The sequence below is a fragment of the Ornithorhynchus anatinus genome, chromosome X1, assembly GCF_004115215.2.
Source record: "Ornithorhynchus anatinus isolate Pmale09 chromosome X1, mOrnAna1.pri.v4, whole genome shotgun sequence".
Lineage (NCBI taxonomy): Eukaryota > Metazoa > Chordata > Mammalia > Monotremata > Ornithorhynchidae > Ornithorhynchus > Ornithorhynchus anatinus.
This window is the reverse complement of record NC_041749.1, coordinates 16,065,295-16,084,010: the sequence shown is the minus strand read 5'-3', so window position 1 is coordinate 16,084,010 and position 18,716 is coordinate 16,065,295. Positions and strand designations below refer to the sequence as shown.

The 18,716-nt window shown below is 46.2% G+C and overlaps 1 protein-coding gene across 7 annotated transcripts in view; it reads left to right on the top strand.

Moving 5' to 3' along the window:
• PKHD1 (PKHD1 ciliary IPT domain containing fibrocystin/polyductin) overlaps window positions 1–18,716 on the top strand; it is a 344,877-nt gene that overhangs the window by 180,254 nt on the left and 145,907 nt on the right. For all 7 annotated transcript variants that reach the window (XM_029050691.2, XM_029050690.2, XM_029050688.2 and 4 more), the window contains 3 exons: window positions 365–611; window positions 10,428–10,605; window positions 17,061–17,256. In XM_029050691.2, the coding sequence (XP_028906524.1) occupies window positions 365–611; window positions 10,428–10,605; window positions 17,061–17,256 (621 nt within the window). The remainder of the gene's footprint in view (window positions 1–364; window positions 612–10,427; window positions 10,606–17,060; window positions 17,257–18,716) is intronic.

Here is an 18,716-nt window from a genome sequence, read left to right as displayed (position 1 = left end):
CAATTTCTCCAAATGCCAAATGAGGCTATTTGTTCCTCTGACTTTCCCAGGGACTGGGGGAGGAATAGCTGTCACCTGTGCTGAAGTAGAGGTCAAAGGATAGTAAGCAGGAGTGGAATAAATAGTAGTCATGATATCTGGTATCTCTCTTAAAAGAAAAGGAAGTCACTGTTAGGCTTTGAATTACTCCCTAAGGTTGCTTCCACCCTGTTTCTTTCTACTCCTTCCACACCTTTCACTCACAGTTCCTGGTTCTTGGCCTTGTTCTAGAATTTCCTTTGAGTAAGAGTCCTGAGACCCTCAACTCTCCTTTCAGAGACCTGCAGCTGTTTGACTGTCTGTCTTTGGATTGGTCTTGTTTCAGGTGGATTTACTGTGAAGGTCAAGCAGCTCAGGTTTGCAAATTCCCCGAATCGGGTGGCTTTTCCATTTCCCCACGCAGCCATGTTGGAAGACCTGGATGGTTCTTTGTCAGGACAAGTGGGAAATCTTGTCCTCCCAACCGTGGAGACCCTGGGATCGTCTTGTCTGGTGAACATAAGCTTCAGTCAGGCTGCCCAGGGCAGCGTTTGCCTTGGAGGTGTCGTCTTCCATCGCATGTCTATTGGCTTGTACGTATCAATCACCCTTTCTCCGAACCATCGAGTGCTGGGATAGGTACAGACTAATCAGGTTGGACACATTGCATGTCCCCCAGGGGTTCACAGTATTAATCCCCCTTTTACCAATGAGGTAACTGAGGCACAGAGAAGTTAAGTGTCTCTCTTTGGTACTCATCCTTAAGTTTAGAAATGGGCATTTTAACCTCCCTGCCACTATTTCCCTTTGAGACTCTCCTTTCCCTGATTGGACATGACTTCCTTGTATGCCAAGGACTGAGTTTACATCACTGACCATGTATTTTCCTCAGGGTGTTTCAACCATTATGCTTAAACGCTGGTTATTGATGGATTATGGATCCCTAACATTTCCCCTAGAAACCCGCCCAATCAATTGACCGTCAATTGACGGTGAATCTAACTCCACTCTTCTTGATCCTTCTACTACTAATATGTCCCACTAATTACATTGTGGGCCTCTCCTTCATGAATCTTCCTGGTTACTCTAGGAGACAGAGGGTAGATTTCATGTGCTCTATTCTGTCAGAGGGAGGGAAGATTCCGATCAGCCTGTTGAATAACTGCTTTGACATCTGTGGGAATAAAACACTGGAACAAGTTACCAAGGGAGCAGGTGAACTCTACATCCCGAGGTCTTTCAGGATGATAATAATAATAATCGTGGTATTTGTTAAGCACTTACCATGTGCCAGACACTCTACTAAGCTCTGGGGTGGATACAGTCAAATCGGGTTGGATACAGTCCCTGTCCCATGTGGGGCTCACAGCTTCACTCCCCATTTTCCAGGTGAGGTAACTGAGGCCCAGAGAAATGAAGTGACCTGCCCGAGGTCACACAGCAGACAAGTTGTGGAGATGGGATTAGAACCCATGACCTTCTGATTCCCCAGGCCCGTACTCTATCCACTGGGCCAGGCTGCCTTCTCTATCCACTACGCTACATCCTAGGTGTTTTAGTCACTCTCTTACCTGGAGACAGGAGAGCTGGACCAGGCAATTTTTTTGAAGTCCCTTCCGGCTCTAGGATACTAGTATTTTTTGATAGATCTACCTGTGGAGCATGTAAGAAGACGGGAGCCTCGACATAAGGCAATCATCGACTGTAAATTAAACAGGGCAGCTGCAACAGCCCCATTATGCATTATAAGCAGCAAGGCCAGTGATTTAATGGTGGATTGGGCTGCATAACCAGAAAATGCTCGCTCCAGTATTAATAGGAAATGTATTATATGAATCCAATAGTTCATGAAATTAACAAGGAAAATGAATTAGAGGGAAGCACGTTGGCAAGTAATAGGAGGCATCAGCAATTGCTTCCCTGGAGCGCATTCGCCACTTTGCGAGAGCTTGGGGAAAGTGAGGGAAAATGAGATCGGACAAAGTTGAGAACTTTTGTAACAATGTTATTCATTTAAGTTGCGTGTTTGTAATTCTTCAAATCCACGGAACCGGAGGACAGGGCCGCGGGACTGGTTCCTGCAGATGGGAAATGCCGAAAGAAGATCAAAGGGCTGTAGGTGCAGGGAAAGATGAGAAGCAACGGATTGGATGGCAATTCCCAGAGTGACATCTGAGATCCTCGTTCTGGATGGGGGCGACTGACAGGATGGGAGGACTGGGTGTGAGTGGGAGCTGGACTGTAGTTGGAGCTGAGCCCGGAAGGACTGGTGTCTGGGTATGAAATGAGCCGGGAACCTGGGATTGGGATCTGGGGCAGCGGAGTTGGGTGGTTGAAGTGGTGGCGGAAGCGGCCGTGGCCATAATTGGAGGATTCTGGCCAAAGGTTGGAGGGCATTAATTTTAATTTAATTTAATCTGATTTAATTGTGGCATTTGTTAAGCACTTACCATGTGTCAGGAACAGTACTAAGCTCTGGGGTGGATACAAGCGAATCGAGTTGGACACAGTCACCGTCCCGTTACAGATGAGGTAACTGAGGCACAGAAAAGTTAAGTGACTTGCCCAAGGTCACACAGCAGACACATGGCAGAGCCAGGATTAGAACCCATGACCTTCTGACTCTCAGGTCTCTGCTGCATCCACTATACCATGCTGCATTGACTCTCCTCCTCCCTCCGCCACTCTATTTCTAGTTTTTTTCTGGATCAACTAGAAGGTCAAGTATTGGGTTCTAATCCCTCCACCGCTTGTCTACTGTGTGACCTTGGGCAAGCCACTTAACTTCTCTGTGCCTCAGTTACCTCGCCTGTTAAAATGGAGATTAAGACTGTGAGCCCCTTGTGGGACAACCTGATTACCTTGTATCTACCCCAGGGCTTAGAAGAGTGCTTGGCACGTAGTAAGTGCTTAACAAGTACCATCATTATTATTTTTATTATTGATGTCTGAGTCTGGCAAGTGTTGACTGGGAGACGGCAGAGACGATGTCCGATCATTCCTGAATCCCGTGGATTACTGCTGGAAACCAGGGCCTTTTTAAAGCGAGCTCCGGCAGAGCCTGGCCACTAAGAGTTTGCTGCATTCAAAATTTTCAACTTTCCCCCTTTGTGTGGTAATAGAGCAGCGACAGCAAGCGCTATTATCCAGTAGATGCTTACAGCGCCATTTGAGGCTAGCTATTATGTTGGGCTCCGGTTTAGGAGATGCATAATTAGAACGGGCTTATTTCACAATAGGACTAAGTAGAAAGCGTTTTGAGCTAAATGTCCTGTTTGTCTTAATACAGGGAGATATGGACCCTCAGGATAAGTAAGCTAATGGTAAACATAAATCGAGGAGTTAATATTTGTTCTAGCTGGTGTTGTCGATGGCTTTAGTAAATCCTCTGTGGGTTGTAGATGTTCGACAGTTCGGCACAGTGCACTTGAGCTAAAAGACATAACGGTTTATACCGTCAGTCTGGCAAATTGACTCTTAAACATCCCACTTTCATCTAGTCACTGGGCCATATTTCTCTAGCAAATTGTCCCGTAGTTGAAGACCCTCTTCTAGCCACTCCTCCCCTGACGAAAAGAAGCAGGGATGGCAGACCCTCATTTTGCCTCCCTTGTTCCAGGGTGCGAGAGCTGCTAATGAAGCCAGGCAGAGAATTTGTTCTCCACAACAGACTGGTTGCCTCCTGATTTCTCGCCCATAAAACCCGGGGATGTTGGAAGAGGCTCCTTTCCCCAGTAATGAAGCTGTCTGCTGCTAATGGCCCATGGAGGCTCCCTCAGCTCCTCCAAATTAGAAATACTTTTGTGCTCCTCTGCTTCATTAACAGTAAAGAGAGGTAGATTGGTGACTATTTAGGGCACAGTGAAATCGGTGTCTATTTGGGGCAAACGAAAATGTGTACTAATTATGTTTGGGTTCTCTGAAGTGCGGTTTCACTCTTGTTGTCCTTCAACACGTTACCGAACAGCCTACCCTGTCCTCAGTGGACAAGCGCTGATCTTTGTCAGAGGGGAGAACCATCAGTCCGCAGCACTGTTTATGACTAATGGAGTTTAAGGTCTTGTGGCTCAAATCTCCTTCTCCTGCCTAGTTGAGAAACAGGATCGTTGAATGGATAGGCTTGAAAGGCAGAAGGACCTGGGTTCTAATCTCAGCTCTGCTACTTGTCTGCTGTATGACCACGGGCAAGTCACTTCACTTCTCCGTGCCTCAGTTCCTTCATCTGTAAAATGGAGATTAGACTGTAAGCCCGTCAACGGCAGGGACTGTCTCCAACTGTTGCCGACTTGTTCATCCCAAGCGCTTAGTACAGTGCTCTGCACATAGTAAGCGCTCAATAAATACTATTGAATGAATGAATGAATGAGATTAAGACTGTGAGCCCCATTTTGGATAGGGACTCTGTCCGACCCGATTGACTTGATTCTATTTATTGCTATTGTTTTTGTCTGTCTCCCCCGATTAGACTGTAAGCCCGTCAATGGGCAGGGGCTGTCTCTGTTGCCGATTTGTACATTCCAAGCGCTTAATACAGTGTTCTGCACATAGTAAGTGCTCAATAAATACTATTGAATGAATGAATTAATCGACTTGTATCTACCTCAGCACTTAGTACAGTCCCCTGGCACATAGTAAGTGCATAACAAATGTCACAATTATTATGCTAACCAGAAGTGTAGTTGACCAACCCATGTCCTTGACCTGGGGAAGATGGGCTTAGTCTGATTTCTTGTGAAAGGCCACCCAGGGAAGCCAAAGAGTGAGATGGACCAGATTCTCCTATCTCCTCTAGAATGCTGGAGCAAATCAGAGATCAGGTGTCCCCCTGGAGAAATGCCCTATGTTGGGGAAAATTGTTAGACTCACTCATATTGACAGTTGAACCTCCTTGTTAAAGAGAAGTAGGAGGAGCCCATCATTCATTCATATCTTTTGAGTGCTTACTGTGTGCAGAGCACTGTACTAAGAGCTTGGGAGAGTACAATAAAACAATAGACACAAAGGTTCCCTGCCCTCAGAGCTTACAGTCTAGAGTGGGGGACACAGACATTGACAAAATAAATTATTTACAGATACGTATATAAGTGCTGTGGGGCTGGGAAAGGGGATGAACAAAGGGAACAAGTCAGGACAACACAGAAGGGAGTGGGAGAAGAGGAAAGAGGGCTTAGGAAAGGCCTCTTGGAGGACACGTACCTTCAATAAGGCTTTGAAGTGGAGGGGGCCGGGGGGGAGAATCCAGGCATTCAAAAATCATGAAGGAAATGGGAAATCTGGCCAGAATCCAAAAGGAAACTCTGCCTGAATCTTTTGAGGAATTGTTAAACTCCGATTAAACATCTATGCCAACAAATCATTTTGAAATTGGAGAGACAATTGCCAAGAATGTAGAAAGGAAATTTGAATGGAGAAATAAAATTCCAAATTTAAGAATTAAGCAAGAAAATCCCAGAACAGATCATCGATGCCCAACTTACCTGACTTACCGTTCCATGAGTTTAGGTGACAGAGAGACTTCTTACCATGTGGAACTTGATTCTCAGAGCCAGTACTAGAGCCAGGAAAGAGCCAGATTTTGGTGTCCGTGCCCCCTCCTCTCCCCTCAAGAGAATTTTAAGGCCTTTGTCCTTTCCTGTTACAAAGGTAGTGAGTCAACCTCTTAGCTTCCTGCAAGGTCTAATTAGTCATTTTGTTATCTGCTCCTGTGACAGCCAATGCTTCTGTACGTATCTTTGAACTCTATATTATAAATTATTGACATGAATGTCTGTCTTCCCCTATAGGCTTTAAGCTCAATGCAGGCAGGGATTGTGTCTACCCTTATTCTCCCAAGTGCTTAGTACAGTGCTCTGCAAGCAGTAAGCACTCAGTACATGCCATTGATCATGATAGAGAATCCAGAGGGCTGACCATGACTAGACCTCCAAATATTTCCCAGCGTAACTCTATCATGATGATAATGATGAATTATAGTATTTGTTCAGCTCTTACTATATTTCTAGCACTGAATTAAGGGCTCAGGTAGATACACGATAATCAGGCCTGACACAGTCTCTGTCCCATAAGGGGCTCACAGTCTAGGAAGCAGCATAGCCTAGTAGTTAGAGCCTGAGATCTGATCCCGGCTCCATTACGTGCCTGCTGTTGTGACCTTGAACAAATCACTTCACTTCTCTGTGCCTCAGTCACCTCATCTGTAAAATGGGGATTAAGATTGTGAGCCCCATGTAAGGCAGGGACTGTGTTCAACCCGATTTGCCTGTATGTACCCCAGTGCTTAGTAAAGTGTGTGGCACACAGTAAGCGCTTAACAAATACCAGAATCATTAAGTATGAGGGAGAACAAGTATTTAATTCCTATTTTCCAGATGAGGAAACTGAGGCACCGAGAAGTTAAGTGACTCACCCAAGGCGACACAGCAGGCGAGAGGTAGGGCCAGGATTAGAACCAAGGTCCTCCGACTACCAGGTCCTTTTGCTATCCACTAGTCCACGCTTGAAGTGACAGCATGGCTCCTTCCCCTTCCCTCTCATTTGGTCTGTCTTCTGGGCCGGGCTGGAAGTTGTCCGTGTGCTCGTATCCAGGAGCCTTGCCCTTTTCTGGCACCTGACAGGGATGAGGGGTCCTTTTAATAACGTTGGTATTTGTTAAGCGCTTACTATGTGCCGAGCACTGTTCTAAGCGCTGGGGTAGACATAGAGGAATCAGGTTGTCCCACGTGGGGCTCACAATCTTAATCCCCATTTTACAGATGAGGGAACCGAGGCACAGAGAAGTTAAGTGACTTGCCCACAGTCACACAGCCGACAAGTGGCAGAGCTGGGATTCGAACTCATGAGCCCTGACTCCAAAGCCCGTGCTCTTTCCACTGAGCCACGCTGCTTCTCCTTTTCCTGCCTGATCCACCTCCTGCCCACTCTGGGCACTGCTACTGTTGCTGATGGCTGTCGTGAGCAGTGCCCTGGTTGAGGGGGGAAGGAGCAGTATTTCCACCACCAATGGGTGGGCCATAGCAGTCCTGGTTCACTCTCCAGACCAGGGGGTTGGGGGAGAGGATGATGAGAATCCCCTAGACTCTAAACTCACTGTGGGCAGGGAATGTGTCTTTTTATTTTTCTTTTGTACTCTTCCAAGTGCTTAGCACAGTAAGAGCTCAGTAAATATCACTGAATAACACTCAGGTACCTGGTCTGGCTTGATGTCCTCCTCGAGCTCACAGAGTCGGGAGTGGAGCTCAGAAGCCAAGAAAGGAAAATGCAAAGAGGCAGGGCAGAAAGGAGTGGAGTTTCAAGTTATTTTGTAAACTTCCCCAGGGTTCAGTTACAGTTGGAGACAAAATCTGACAGGAAGTCTCTTATTTCGTCTCCAACCATCCTAAGTTCTTTCTACTCCTTTCATCTCTTTAGGGGGTGGAACACAGAGGGTTTTACCGAGAGAATTTGGAGCCTGAGTCTTCCCAAAGCAGGGGGATTTCTGACCAGTGCATTCCGGGATATTTATCAGACTTGGGGCCTTTACCTATCCTTTCTTAGAGTCGGCTCCCCCTGTTTTGGGTTGATGTGGGAAAAAGCTCTGGGGATGACATTAATGATAGTAGTGGTATTTGCTAAGCACTTATTAGGTTCCAAGCACAATACTAAGCCCTGGGATAATCGGGTTGGACACCATCCGTGGCTCTCAAGGGGATCACAATCTAGGTAAGGGGCTCGGGGTACTCGTCCTCCAGACTGCAAGCTCGTTGTGGGCAGGGAACGTGACCACCAACTGTGCTCTATTATAGTGGCCCGAGCACTCGGTACGGTGCTCTGCACACAGTAAGCGTTTAAAGACTGTGACTGATCGATTGATACCCAGCAGGGTGGGATGGGCATCGTGCAGGTGAAGTGAGAAGTCACCAAGCTCAAGGAAAGTCTGTATAAAGCAGCACATTCACAGTGACCCTGCTCCTAATACCTTTCACTCTTCCCTCCCGCTTTCCACTTTCCTCCTTTCCCCATTCCTGGGAGCGGCAATAAGCCATGACTTACAGCATCTTTGGGGCATTCCTATCAGGCAGAGAGAAGGACAAGCACAAAAGGAAAAGGGCAGCAAGAATGATCCATTCTTTCAGGATCCCTTTATCCTTACTTTTTAGATTTCAAGCCCCATGAGGAACAGGGACCCTATGTAGTTCCCAGTGTTTTCCCCAGCATTTAGTACAGTGCTCTGTACACAGTAAGCACAGTAAGCTCTTAATATATACTATTACTACTGACAGATTTCCAATAAGCCAACACTGATTCCTCTTAGACCCAGGACATGGGGTTGGTAGCTTTGTTTTACTTTGAATAATAATGATAATATTATATTAATGATTATAATATAACCGGCCCATCAGTAGAGTAAATGACTCTATCTGTTCACACAGAGTGGGTTTGAAAACATTTCTTTAGCTACACTTGAACGGGAACATGAACAGAGAAGCAGTGTGGCCTAATGGATGGAGTATGGGCCTGGGAGTAAGAAGGATCCAAGTTCTAATCCCCATTTGTCTGCTGTGTGACCTTGGGCGGGCCACTTCGTTTCTCTGTGCCTCAATTTCCTCATCTGTAAAATGGGGATCGAGACTGGGAGCCCTATGTTGGCCAAGGACTCTGTGTCGAACCCAATTGGCTTGTATCCACCCTATTGCTTAGTACGGTGCCTGGCACATAGTAAGTACTTAACAAATACCACAATTATTATTATTATGAATAGAACTCACTATTACTAGTATTATCCTCCGTTAGAATGCTATTTATATTATGTGCATATAAAAGGAGAAAGATTGGTCGCAAATTGAAGAATTTGAATTGGAATTGAAATTCTTCAGCTGGATCATTATGAGTTGGTCCTTTCAATTCTCTGTTCCTCAGTTTCTCTCTCTATGTAACTTCACAGAATAGCAGGCAGGGAGAAGCAGCACAGGCCAGGGAGTCAGAAGGACCTGGGTTTTAATCCCAGCTCCACCACTTGTCTGCTGTGTGACCTTGGGCAACTCACTTCACTTTTCTGTGCTTCAGTTACCTCTTCTGGAAAATCATAATAATTATGGTATTTGTTAAGCACTTACTATATGCCAAGCACTGTTCTAAGCGCTGGGATAGATACAAGGTAATCAGGTTATCTCACGTGGGGCTCACAGTCTTAATCCCCGTTTTACAGATGAGGATTAAAATGCGGATTAATATTGTGATCCCCATGTGGGACAGGAACTGTGTTCCATCTGATTACCTTGCATCTGCCCCAGCGCTTAGAACGGTGCCTGGCACATGAAAGTGCTAAACGAATACCATAAAAAAAATGGGGAGCAGCGACTTGAAGTGATCACTGATAATTTGGCAACGAGGGACACCGTCGCCTTGTTTGTCGATCTGCAAATCCTCTGCTCCTCTACTAAGAGTGGTGGGCAGAGAGAATGCATCTCCACTGTCTTGGAAGTTCCGGTGAGATCCAGTTGGTCTCTTGTTTTTCCCCAGAGTGGAGAACTCAATCACGAGATTCTCGAGTTGCGCTTTAGAGTCTAGTTGTGTCAGACCTCAAGTTTCGATCACTGCTCTGCAGGAATACCTTATTACCAGTATTAATGTGTTTCCGGGAGCTGACCCGGCTAGCCTGACACAGTTCTGTGGCCACGGGCGTTTGTTTAATTAATAGTACCTAGCCCTGGCCCATATGACCTCATTAAGGTGACATTTATTAGTGGCGAACAAGCCGAGAGAGTGTTCCCAACTTGGACCCGTCGGGGCAGGGTTAATGCATGATTGGTCGTTAAGACGAGGTATCCCCTGAACTTCCTTAGACCTGGGAGGGTGACCACCATCACCTTGACAGAAGAAACAGCAGTAAGGAGAAGTTCAAGCTGGGTCGTGATTATGGAAATTCACAGAGGAGGGGGCTGGGGGAGCCAGAATGAGAAAACTCTGAAACGGCTGGACGGAGACAGTAGCTCTAGACTTCAAGCTTGTTGTCAGTAGGGAACATATCCACCAATTCAGTTATATTGTACTCTCCCAACTACTTAGAACAGTGCTCTGCACTTAATAAGCACTTGATAAATACCACTGATTGACTGATGGAAGACTGGCAAATAACCCATGATAGGACAACGGTCTAATGGAAAGAGCACAGGTCTGGGAGTCAGAGGACCCGGTTTCTAATCCCAGCTCCAACACTTCTCTGCTGTGTGACCTTAGGCAAGTCACTTATTTTCTCCGTGCCCCAGTTACCTCATCTTTAAAATGGGGAGTAAGACTGTGAGCCCTTGTGGGACAGGGACTCTGACCTACCCGATTATCTTGTATCTACCCCAGTGCTTAGTACAGGGCCTGGCATATAGTAAGGGGGTAACAAATACCATTCAAAAAAAACTTCCTTCTCCTCTTTGTAGAGACAAAGCTCCAGATGTGATGTGTGATTTAACAGTGACGGACAGCAGCCACAGGAACACCACTGTCAATTATGTGCCCGACACATTATCCAACCTGTATGGCTGGATGGCTCTGTTGAAGGGGCAGGAGACCTACACCCTGCGATTTGCCACCCCTTGTGTCAACAGAAGTCTCCAGGTAACCTGGGTTTTAAGTGCTTTCCCATCTCCACAACACGGAAGTACATATCGGGAAGCAACGTGGTGTAGTGGATAGTACACGGGGCTGAGAGTCAGAAGGTCATGTGTTCTAATCCCACCCGGCTCCGCCTCTTGTCTGCTCTGCGACCTTGGGTAAGTCCCTTCCTTCTCTGGGCCTCAGTTACCTCATCTGTCAAATGGGGATTGGGGCTGCGAGCACCATATGGGACAGGCACTGTGTTAACAGGATTTGATTGTATCCACCCCAGTGTTTCATTCAATGCCTGGCACACAGTAAGTGCTTAACAAATATCACAATTATTATTATTATTATCTTTATACTCTGTAGCGTCCCCTACGTCTAAGTTATTTTAATATCTGTCTCGCCAGCCTGATTGCAAATTCCTTGAAAGGAGGGATCATGTCTTCTGATTTTATTGGTAAAGTATTCTGCACACATTAGTCCTCAATAAATACAATTCACTGATTAATTGATTTCCAACCTAGCCCCAGCCCTTGTGATACTCTCCCTAGCCAAGCATATTGAAGAGCAATTGAGGCTAAGAGCCCGCAAAATAATCAAGGGGGGGAGGAGTCCATTAGTCACAGGATAGACAAATTAATGATCACCTTTCCCTTCCCCATCCACTTGATCCACTATCGCATACTTGCTGCATGGCTTTGAATCTCTTTGGGTCTCAGGTCCTTCACCGGTGAAATAGGGATCATATGCCTTTCACTTGAGTTGGGAAGATAAATGTGATAACTAAGATGCTTCGAAGAGAGGCTTGCTACTAGTTCCACGACGTACCCTGAGGTCACCCCAACTCACCTGCCCCACAGGAGGCCAGCCAAGCTTGGCTCCAATTTGAACCGACTTCTTGGGATCAATCTATGGTATTTATTGAGCGCTTACCGTTTGTAGAGCACTGTACTAAGCGCTGGGGAGAGTGCAACTCTGTTGAGTTGGTAGGCCTATTCCCTGCCCAAGCCCCAGTGTGATATTCAGGTCATGAACTGAATAGATTTTGCTGTTTTTCACTGGAAAAGAATCAGATCCCAGGAGGGTGAGGGAGGGCAGATGGGGAAACATTTAGCAAGATGGAGAGAGTGACAGGAAGACACTCTTTGTCCTGCTCCCTCAAATCCTGCTCTCCTCTCTTGGCACCTCTCCCCTTCACTGGAGGAATCAAGGTGGGGTTTTTTTATGGTATCTGTTTAGCTCTTGCTATATACCAGGCACTGTACTAAGCACTGGAGTAAATGCAAACTAATCAGATCGGACACAGTCCGTGTCCCTCGCAGCCTTAATCCCCATTTTGCAGATTAGGAAACTGAGGCCCAGAGAAGGGAAGTCATTTGCGGGGAATGTCTCGATCTGTTGCCGAATTGTCCATTCCAAGTGCTTAGTACAGTGCTCTGCTCAATAAATAAGATTGAATGAATGACTTTGTCCAAGGTCACACCGCCAACACTTGCTTTGTGCTTTAAATGTGGCTCGGTGGAAGGAGCCCGGGCTTGGGAGTCAGAGGTCATGGTTCTAATCCCGACTCCACCACTTGTCAGCTGTGTGACTTTGGGCAAGTCACTTCACTTCTCTGGGCCTCAGTTACCTCATCTGTAAAATGAGGATTGAAACTGTGAGCCCCACGTGGGACAGGGACTGTGTCCAACCCGGTCTGCTTGTATCTACCCCAGCGCTTAGTACAGTGCCTGGCACATAGTTAAGTGCTTAACAAATGCCAAAATTATTATTATTAGTGTTATTATTATTATTAATAAAAACCTCCCAATCTGTCCAAACTTCAGTTTACCATTGGGAGCATTTTGGAGTTGAGTTTTAAATGAAGGGGAGTTCCCCGAGGAACAGGTCGGAGGTATTTTCAGCTGATCTTGATGGGTTTCATCAGCAGGCCCAGCTCAGTAGCCAAATTAGCCATGGTAGCAATGATAGCCAGAGAATTCCCTAACCCTTTTCCCTCTGCTCCCTCTCTGCCCCCACTTCACCTCCCCTCTGCTAAGCCCCCTTCCCCCCCTTTCCCTCTGCTCCTTCCCCTCTCCCTTCCCATCCCCTCAGCACTGTGCTCATTTGTATATATTTTTATTACCCTATTTATTTTGTTAATGAGGTGTACAGCCCCTTGATTCTATTTATTGTGATCAAGTTGTCTTGTTTATATTCCTCTCTCTCCCCCGATTAGACTGTAAGCCTGTCAGTGGGCAGGGATTGTCTTTATCTGTTGCCGAATTGTACATTGCAAGCGCTTAATACAGTGCTCTGCACATAGTAAGCGCTCAATAAATACTATTGAATGAATGAATGAATGAATGAATGAATGGGTTTTCCCCGGGGATTCCCGATTTGCTGCAGTGCCACCCCGTGGTCACCCAGAAGAATGCAACTGAGGTCAGAAGCGAAAATGGATGTTGGGCCCTTTCCAAAATACCTTTGCACGTCTCCTCTTTTCCCTTTGAACCTTTCTCTTTCTAATATTCACCCCTCCATTCAGTGGTATTGATTGAGCGCTTAGTATGTGCAGGGCACTGTACTAAGCACTCGAAAAGTACAATTTGGCAACAGAGACAAGCCCTAAGCAACAACGGGCCCACGGTCTAGAAGGGGGAGAGAGACAGCAAATCAAAACAAGCAGACAGGCAAAAATACCATCAAACTAGATAAATAGAATCATAGATATATACTCATCATTAATAAAATAGAGTAATAAATGTGTACAAAAATGTTCACTGTGGGCAGGGAACGTATCTACCAACTCCATCATATTGCACTCTCCCACGCCTTTAATAGTGTTCTGCTTACGGGAAGCGCACATTAAATATGGTTGAACGACTGAAATAATGCACATATTCACCTCTGTCGGGTCTGCCCAAAAAGTACTTCAGTTTTACCCTGGGAAAAGGAAATTCAACAGCTCTGCTCTCTCTGAAGACTCCCGAACTTATTAGGCAGACTTAGTGTGTAATTATATATTTCATACAGCTCTTACATGCAGTTGGAGGATTTTTTTATGGTATTTGCTAAGTAATTACTATGTGCTAGGCACTGTATTAAGCTCTGGGATAAATACAAGGTGATCATAATATTGGGAATAATTATGATATTTGTTAAGTGCTTACTGAGTGCCAAGCACTGTTTAAGCGCTGGGGTGGATATAACCTTGTACCTTAGAAGCAGCGTGGCTCAGTGGAAAGAGCGCGGGCTTGGGAGTCAGAGGTCACGGGTTCTAATCCCGGCTCTGCCGCTAGTCAGCTGTGTGACCTTGGGCAAGTCACTTAACTTCTCTGTGCCTCAGTTACCTCATCTGTCAAATGGGGATTAAAAAAAAAAACTGTGAGCCCCACGTGGGACAACCTGATCACCTTGTATCCCCCAGTGCTTAGAACAGTGCTTGGCACATAGTAAGCGCTTAACAAATACCACAATTTATTTATTTATAATGCCGTGTAGGGTTATCAGTGTGGCCTAGTGGATAGGGCACAGGCCTGGGAGTCAGAAGGTCATAGGTTCAAATTCTGACTCCCCCGCTTGTCTTCTCTGTGACCTTGGGCAAGTCGCTTTACTTCTGTGCTTCAGTTACCTCATCTGTAAAGTGGGGATTAAGACTGTGAGCCCCACGTGGGGCAATCTGATTACCTTGTACCTACTCCAGCGCTTAGAACAGTGCTTTGCACATAGTAAGCACTTAACAAATACCATACCAAAAGGATCTGGGTTCATTCATTCAGTAGTATTTATTGAGTGCTTACTATGTGCAGAGCACTATACTAAGCGCTTGGAATTTACAATTCAGCAACAGTTAGAGACAATCCCTGCCCAGTGACGGGCTCACAGTCTCCCTCTTGTCTACTGGGTGACCGTGGGCAAGTCACTTCACTTCTCTGGGCCTCAGATACTTCAACTGTAAAGTGGGGATTAAGACTCTAGATTAATGTGGGACAGGGGCTATGTTCAACCTGTTTAGCACCTCAGAAGTGCTCGGTACATCATAAGCACTTAACAGTACCATTAATAATTTAGCGGACTGCCTGGAAAATAGTAGGCACTTAATAAATTCAGTAAAATAAAAAAAAATTGAACAAATACTACAGTTATTATTATTATTATTATTACCATTGTACTATTTGGGGCAGGCAGGAAAAAAGACGGGATAGAGAAGCAGTGGTATTCACCGAGTGCTTACTTTGTGCAGAACACTGTACTAAGCACTTGGGAGAGTACAGTGATAATAATAATGATGGTATTGTTAAATGCTTACCATGTGTCAAACACTGTTCTAAGTGCCGGGGTAGATACAAGCAAATAGGTTGGAAAAAGTCGCTGTCCCACATGGGCCTCCTAGATTTAATCTCCATTTTACAGAGGTAACAGAGGTACAGAGAAATGAAATGATTTGCCCAAGGTCACACAGCAGACAAGTGGCAGAGCTGGGATTGGAAGCCAGGGTCCTTCTGATTCCCGGGCCCGTGTTGTATCCACTAGGCCATGCTACTTCCCTAAAAATGTAAAACAGTCGGTAGACACGTTCCCTTCCCACAGGGACTCTCTCCAGCTGGAAAGAGCCTTATCTAGTTCAGTCCCACTTCCAAGAAAGTGAATGTTTGCTACCATCAAGGAGAGATAATATCTGTTCTTTCTTGCCATGAAAATTCATTCCCCTGCTTCCTGGGTAACTCATTAATGTAATTAATTCAATGATGGTATTTGTTAAGCGCTTACTTTGTGCCTGGCACTGTACTAAGCGCTGATCCAGTGCAGTTCTAGCCATCATCCCAACCTTCTCTATCTAATAATCGTAGCTGTGCTATATATTAAGTATCAAGCACCATACGAGCCCTGGGGTAGAAACAAGATAATCAGGTCAGACTCAGTCCTTGTCTCACATGGAGCTCACAGTCAATAGGGGAGGGAGAACAGGTGTTGAATTCCCATTTTACAGATGAGGAAATAGAGGCAGAGAGAAGTGAAGTGACTTACCCAAGGTCACACCTGGCAGAGCTGGACTTAGAACCCAGGTCCTCTGCCTTGCAGGCCTCTGCACTTCCCACTAGGCCATGCATGCTACAAGCCAGTTTCCTTTGGTTTGGCCCTCGTGAAAGAGGGGCATCTAGTCAGCCGTCTTGGCAAGCTAGCCCTCTGAAGGCCTAAAGGAAGTCCTCTGGACACAACCGCCTCACTTCCTTTAAACTTTCTCTGGGTAGCGATGGAGCGGTGGTCAATTCATTGCTTTTCTCTGAAGATCTTACTTATTCCTGACCATCCTCAAGAAGCAGCGTGGTCCCCCATTTCCCTCCGCTCCTCCCCCTCTCCCTTCCCATCCCCTCAGCACCGTACTCGTCCGCTCAACTGTATATATTTTCTTTACCCTATTTATTTTGTTAATGAAATGTACACCGCCTCGATTCTATTTAGTCGCCATTGTTTTTACGAGATGTTCTTCCCCTCGACTCTATTTATCGCCATCGTTCTCGTCTGTCCGTCTCCCCCGATTAGACCGTCAGCCCGTCAGACGGCAGAGACCGTCTCTATCTGTTGCCGACTTGTTCGTTCCAAGCGCTTAGTACAGTGCTCTGCACATAGTAAGCGCTCAATAAATACTATTGAATGAATGAACAGAGCACGACCGGGGGGGTCAGAGGACCTGGGTTCTAATTCTGGCTCCACCGCATGTCCATTGTGTGGCCTTGGGCAAATCACTTCACTTCTCGGGACTTCGTTTTCTCATCTGGGGAATAAGACTGTAAGCCCCATGTGGGACAGGAGCTGTGGCCCACCTCGTTAGCTTGTATCTACCTCTGAAGGATCCTGCTTCCTCCTACTTGGAATCTGAGCCCCATGTAGGACAGAGAAGTTAACAAACCTGATTAGCTTGTATCTACCCGAATGCTTAATACAGAGTTTGGCACATAGTAAGCGATATTGATGCCTGTTTACTTGTTTTGATGTCTGTCTTCCCCCTTCTAGACTGTGAGCCCGTTGTGGGCAGGGATTGTCTCTCTTTATTGCTGAATTGTACTTTCCAAGCGTTAGTACAGTGGTCTGCACACAGTAAGCATTCAATGAATACGCTGGAATGATTAGAGCACAGAACCTGGGAATCAGAAGGTCATGGGTTCTAATTCCATCTCCGCCACTTGTCTGCTGCGTGACCTTGGGGAAGTCATTTCACTCCTCTGTGCCTCAGTTACTGCCTTTGTAAAGTGGGGATTGAGATTATGAACCCCACATGGGACATGGATTGGGTCCAACTCGATTTGCTTGTATCCACCCCAGCACTTAACACAGTGCCTGGCACATGGTAAGCACTTAACAAATACCATCATTCTCATCATTATTATTATGGTTATTAATAATAATAGTAGGTACCTTTAAAAAAAGAATACCAGATAATTAAAACCAGACATTATTTTGGTGACATCTCTCCATCTCTCCTATAGTATTCAGCGACATTTGACCACTTCACCTCTGGAGATTACCTGCTGGTCGTACACTCGGACCTGCCACCTTTCGTTGACGTCCTGGTCACCTGTGGGAAGAGGAGGGGCCGGCCCTTGCAGTCTCTCCCAACTCTCAGTCACGACAAGGGCTGTGACTGGTTTCTTAATAGCCCAGAGAGACGTCTCACCTTTCTGGGTAAGTGTGGTATCAATGCATCCATCAATCAATCCTATTTATTGAGCGCTTTCTTTGTGCTCTGTAATGATAATAATAATAATGTGATTGTTATTATAATTTGGTTGGGCACAGTCCCTCTTTTCTGTGGGACCCAGAGTCTCAATCCCCACTTTCCAGACAAGGTAAGTGAGGCACCCCCTCTCAGGGTCACAGCTGGAGAGTTTCTAATACTCTACCAGTCTCGACTACAAGACGGAGAGTCAGGAAGAGGCCTGTCCATTCCATTCCTAGCTGGGCAGTGGCTAGCGAGTGGAAGGCCAGCTACTACAAATCAAAACTCACCTGTGCCGGCCAGCAGCAGCATGGGAGAGAGTAGAAGGTGGAGACTCAAGTTGACTGCCTGGAACTCCTTTAAACACTTTACCGACCCTATCCCATGTGACCATGTCTGACCTGTCAGTCATATTTATTGAGCGCTTACTGTGCTCAGAGAACTGTACTAAGCACTTGGGAGAGTACCAAATAACAGACACGTTCCCTGCCTACAATTAGCTTATGGTCTAGAAGGGGAGAAAACGTTAATATGAAGAAATAAATTACAGATATGTACGTAAGTGCTGTGGGGCTGGGAGGGGAGCAAGTCGGGGTGATGCAGAAGGGAGAGGGAGAAGAGGAAAGGAGGACTTAGCTAAGAAAGGCCTCTTGGAGGACATGTGTGCCTTCAATAAGGCTTTGAAGGAGGGGAGAGTAATTGTCTGCCGGATTTGAAGAGGCGGGCGTTCCAGGCCAGAGGCAGTGAGTGGGTGAGAGGTCTTTGTTGAGATAGAGGAGATGGAAGTACAATGAGAAGGTTAAAGTTAGAGGAGTGAAGTGTGGACTGGTTGTAATAGGAGAATAGCAGGTCCTATCAGCTCTCTGTCCCTCCAGGTTTTTGCTTTTTGGTCCTAGGGGAGGGTGGCTCCTGGTGGCCGGGTCACTTGGACATTTTGAGCATAATGGTCTACTCTGCAGAGTCACTTGGGAGCCACATGGCAAGAATCCCTGCAGCACACTGGACTACAGGCAGGGCACGACCCTGGGAATGGTCCTTCAAAGCCTTATTGAAGGCACATCTCCTCCAAGAGGCCTTCCCAGACTAACCCCCACTTTTCCTCGTCTCCCTCTCTCTCTTCTGCATCGTCCTGTCTTACTCCCTTTGCTCATCTCCCCCGTCTTCCAGCCCCACAGCACTTAAGTATATATCGGTGATTTTATTTATTTGTATTGATGTCTGCCTCCCCCGTCTCTAGACTGCGAGCTTGTTGTGTGCAGGGACCGTCACTGTTTACTGTAGTATTGTACTTTCCTAAATGCTTAGTACAGTGCTCTGCACACAGTAAGTGCTTAATAAATACGAACGAATGAATGGAAGAATAGGGATAGATGACTGGGCTCGATTCTCCATCTTGTGCCCAGCTAGGGTGACTCTGGTGGGGGAC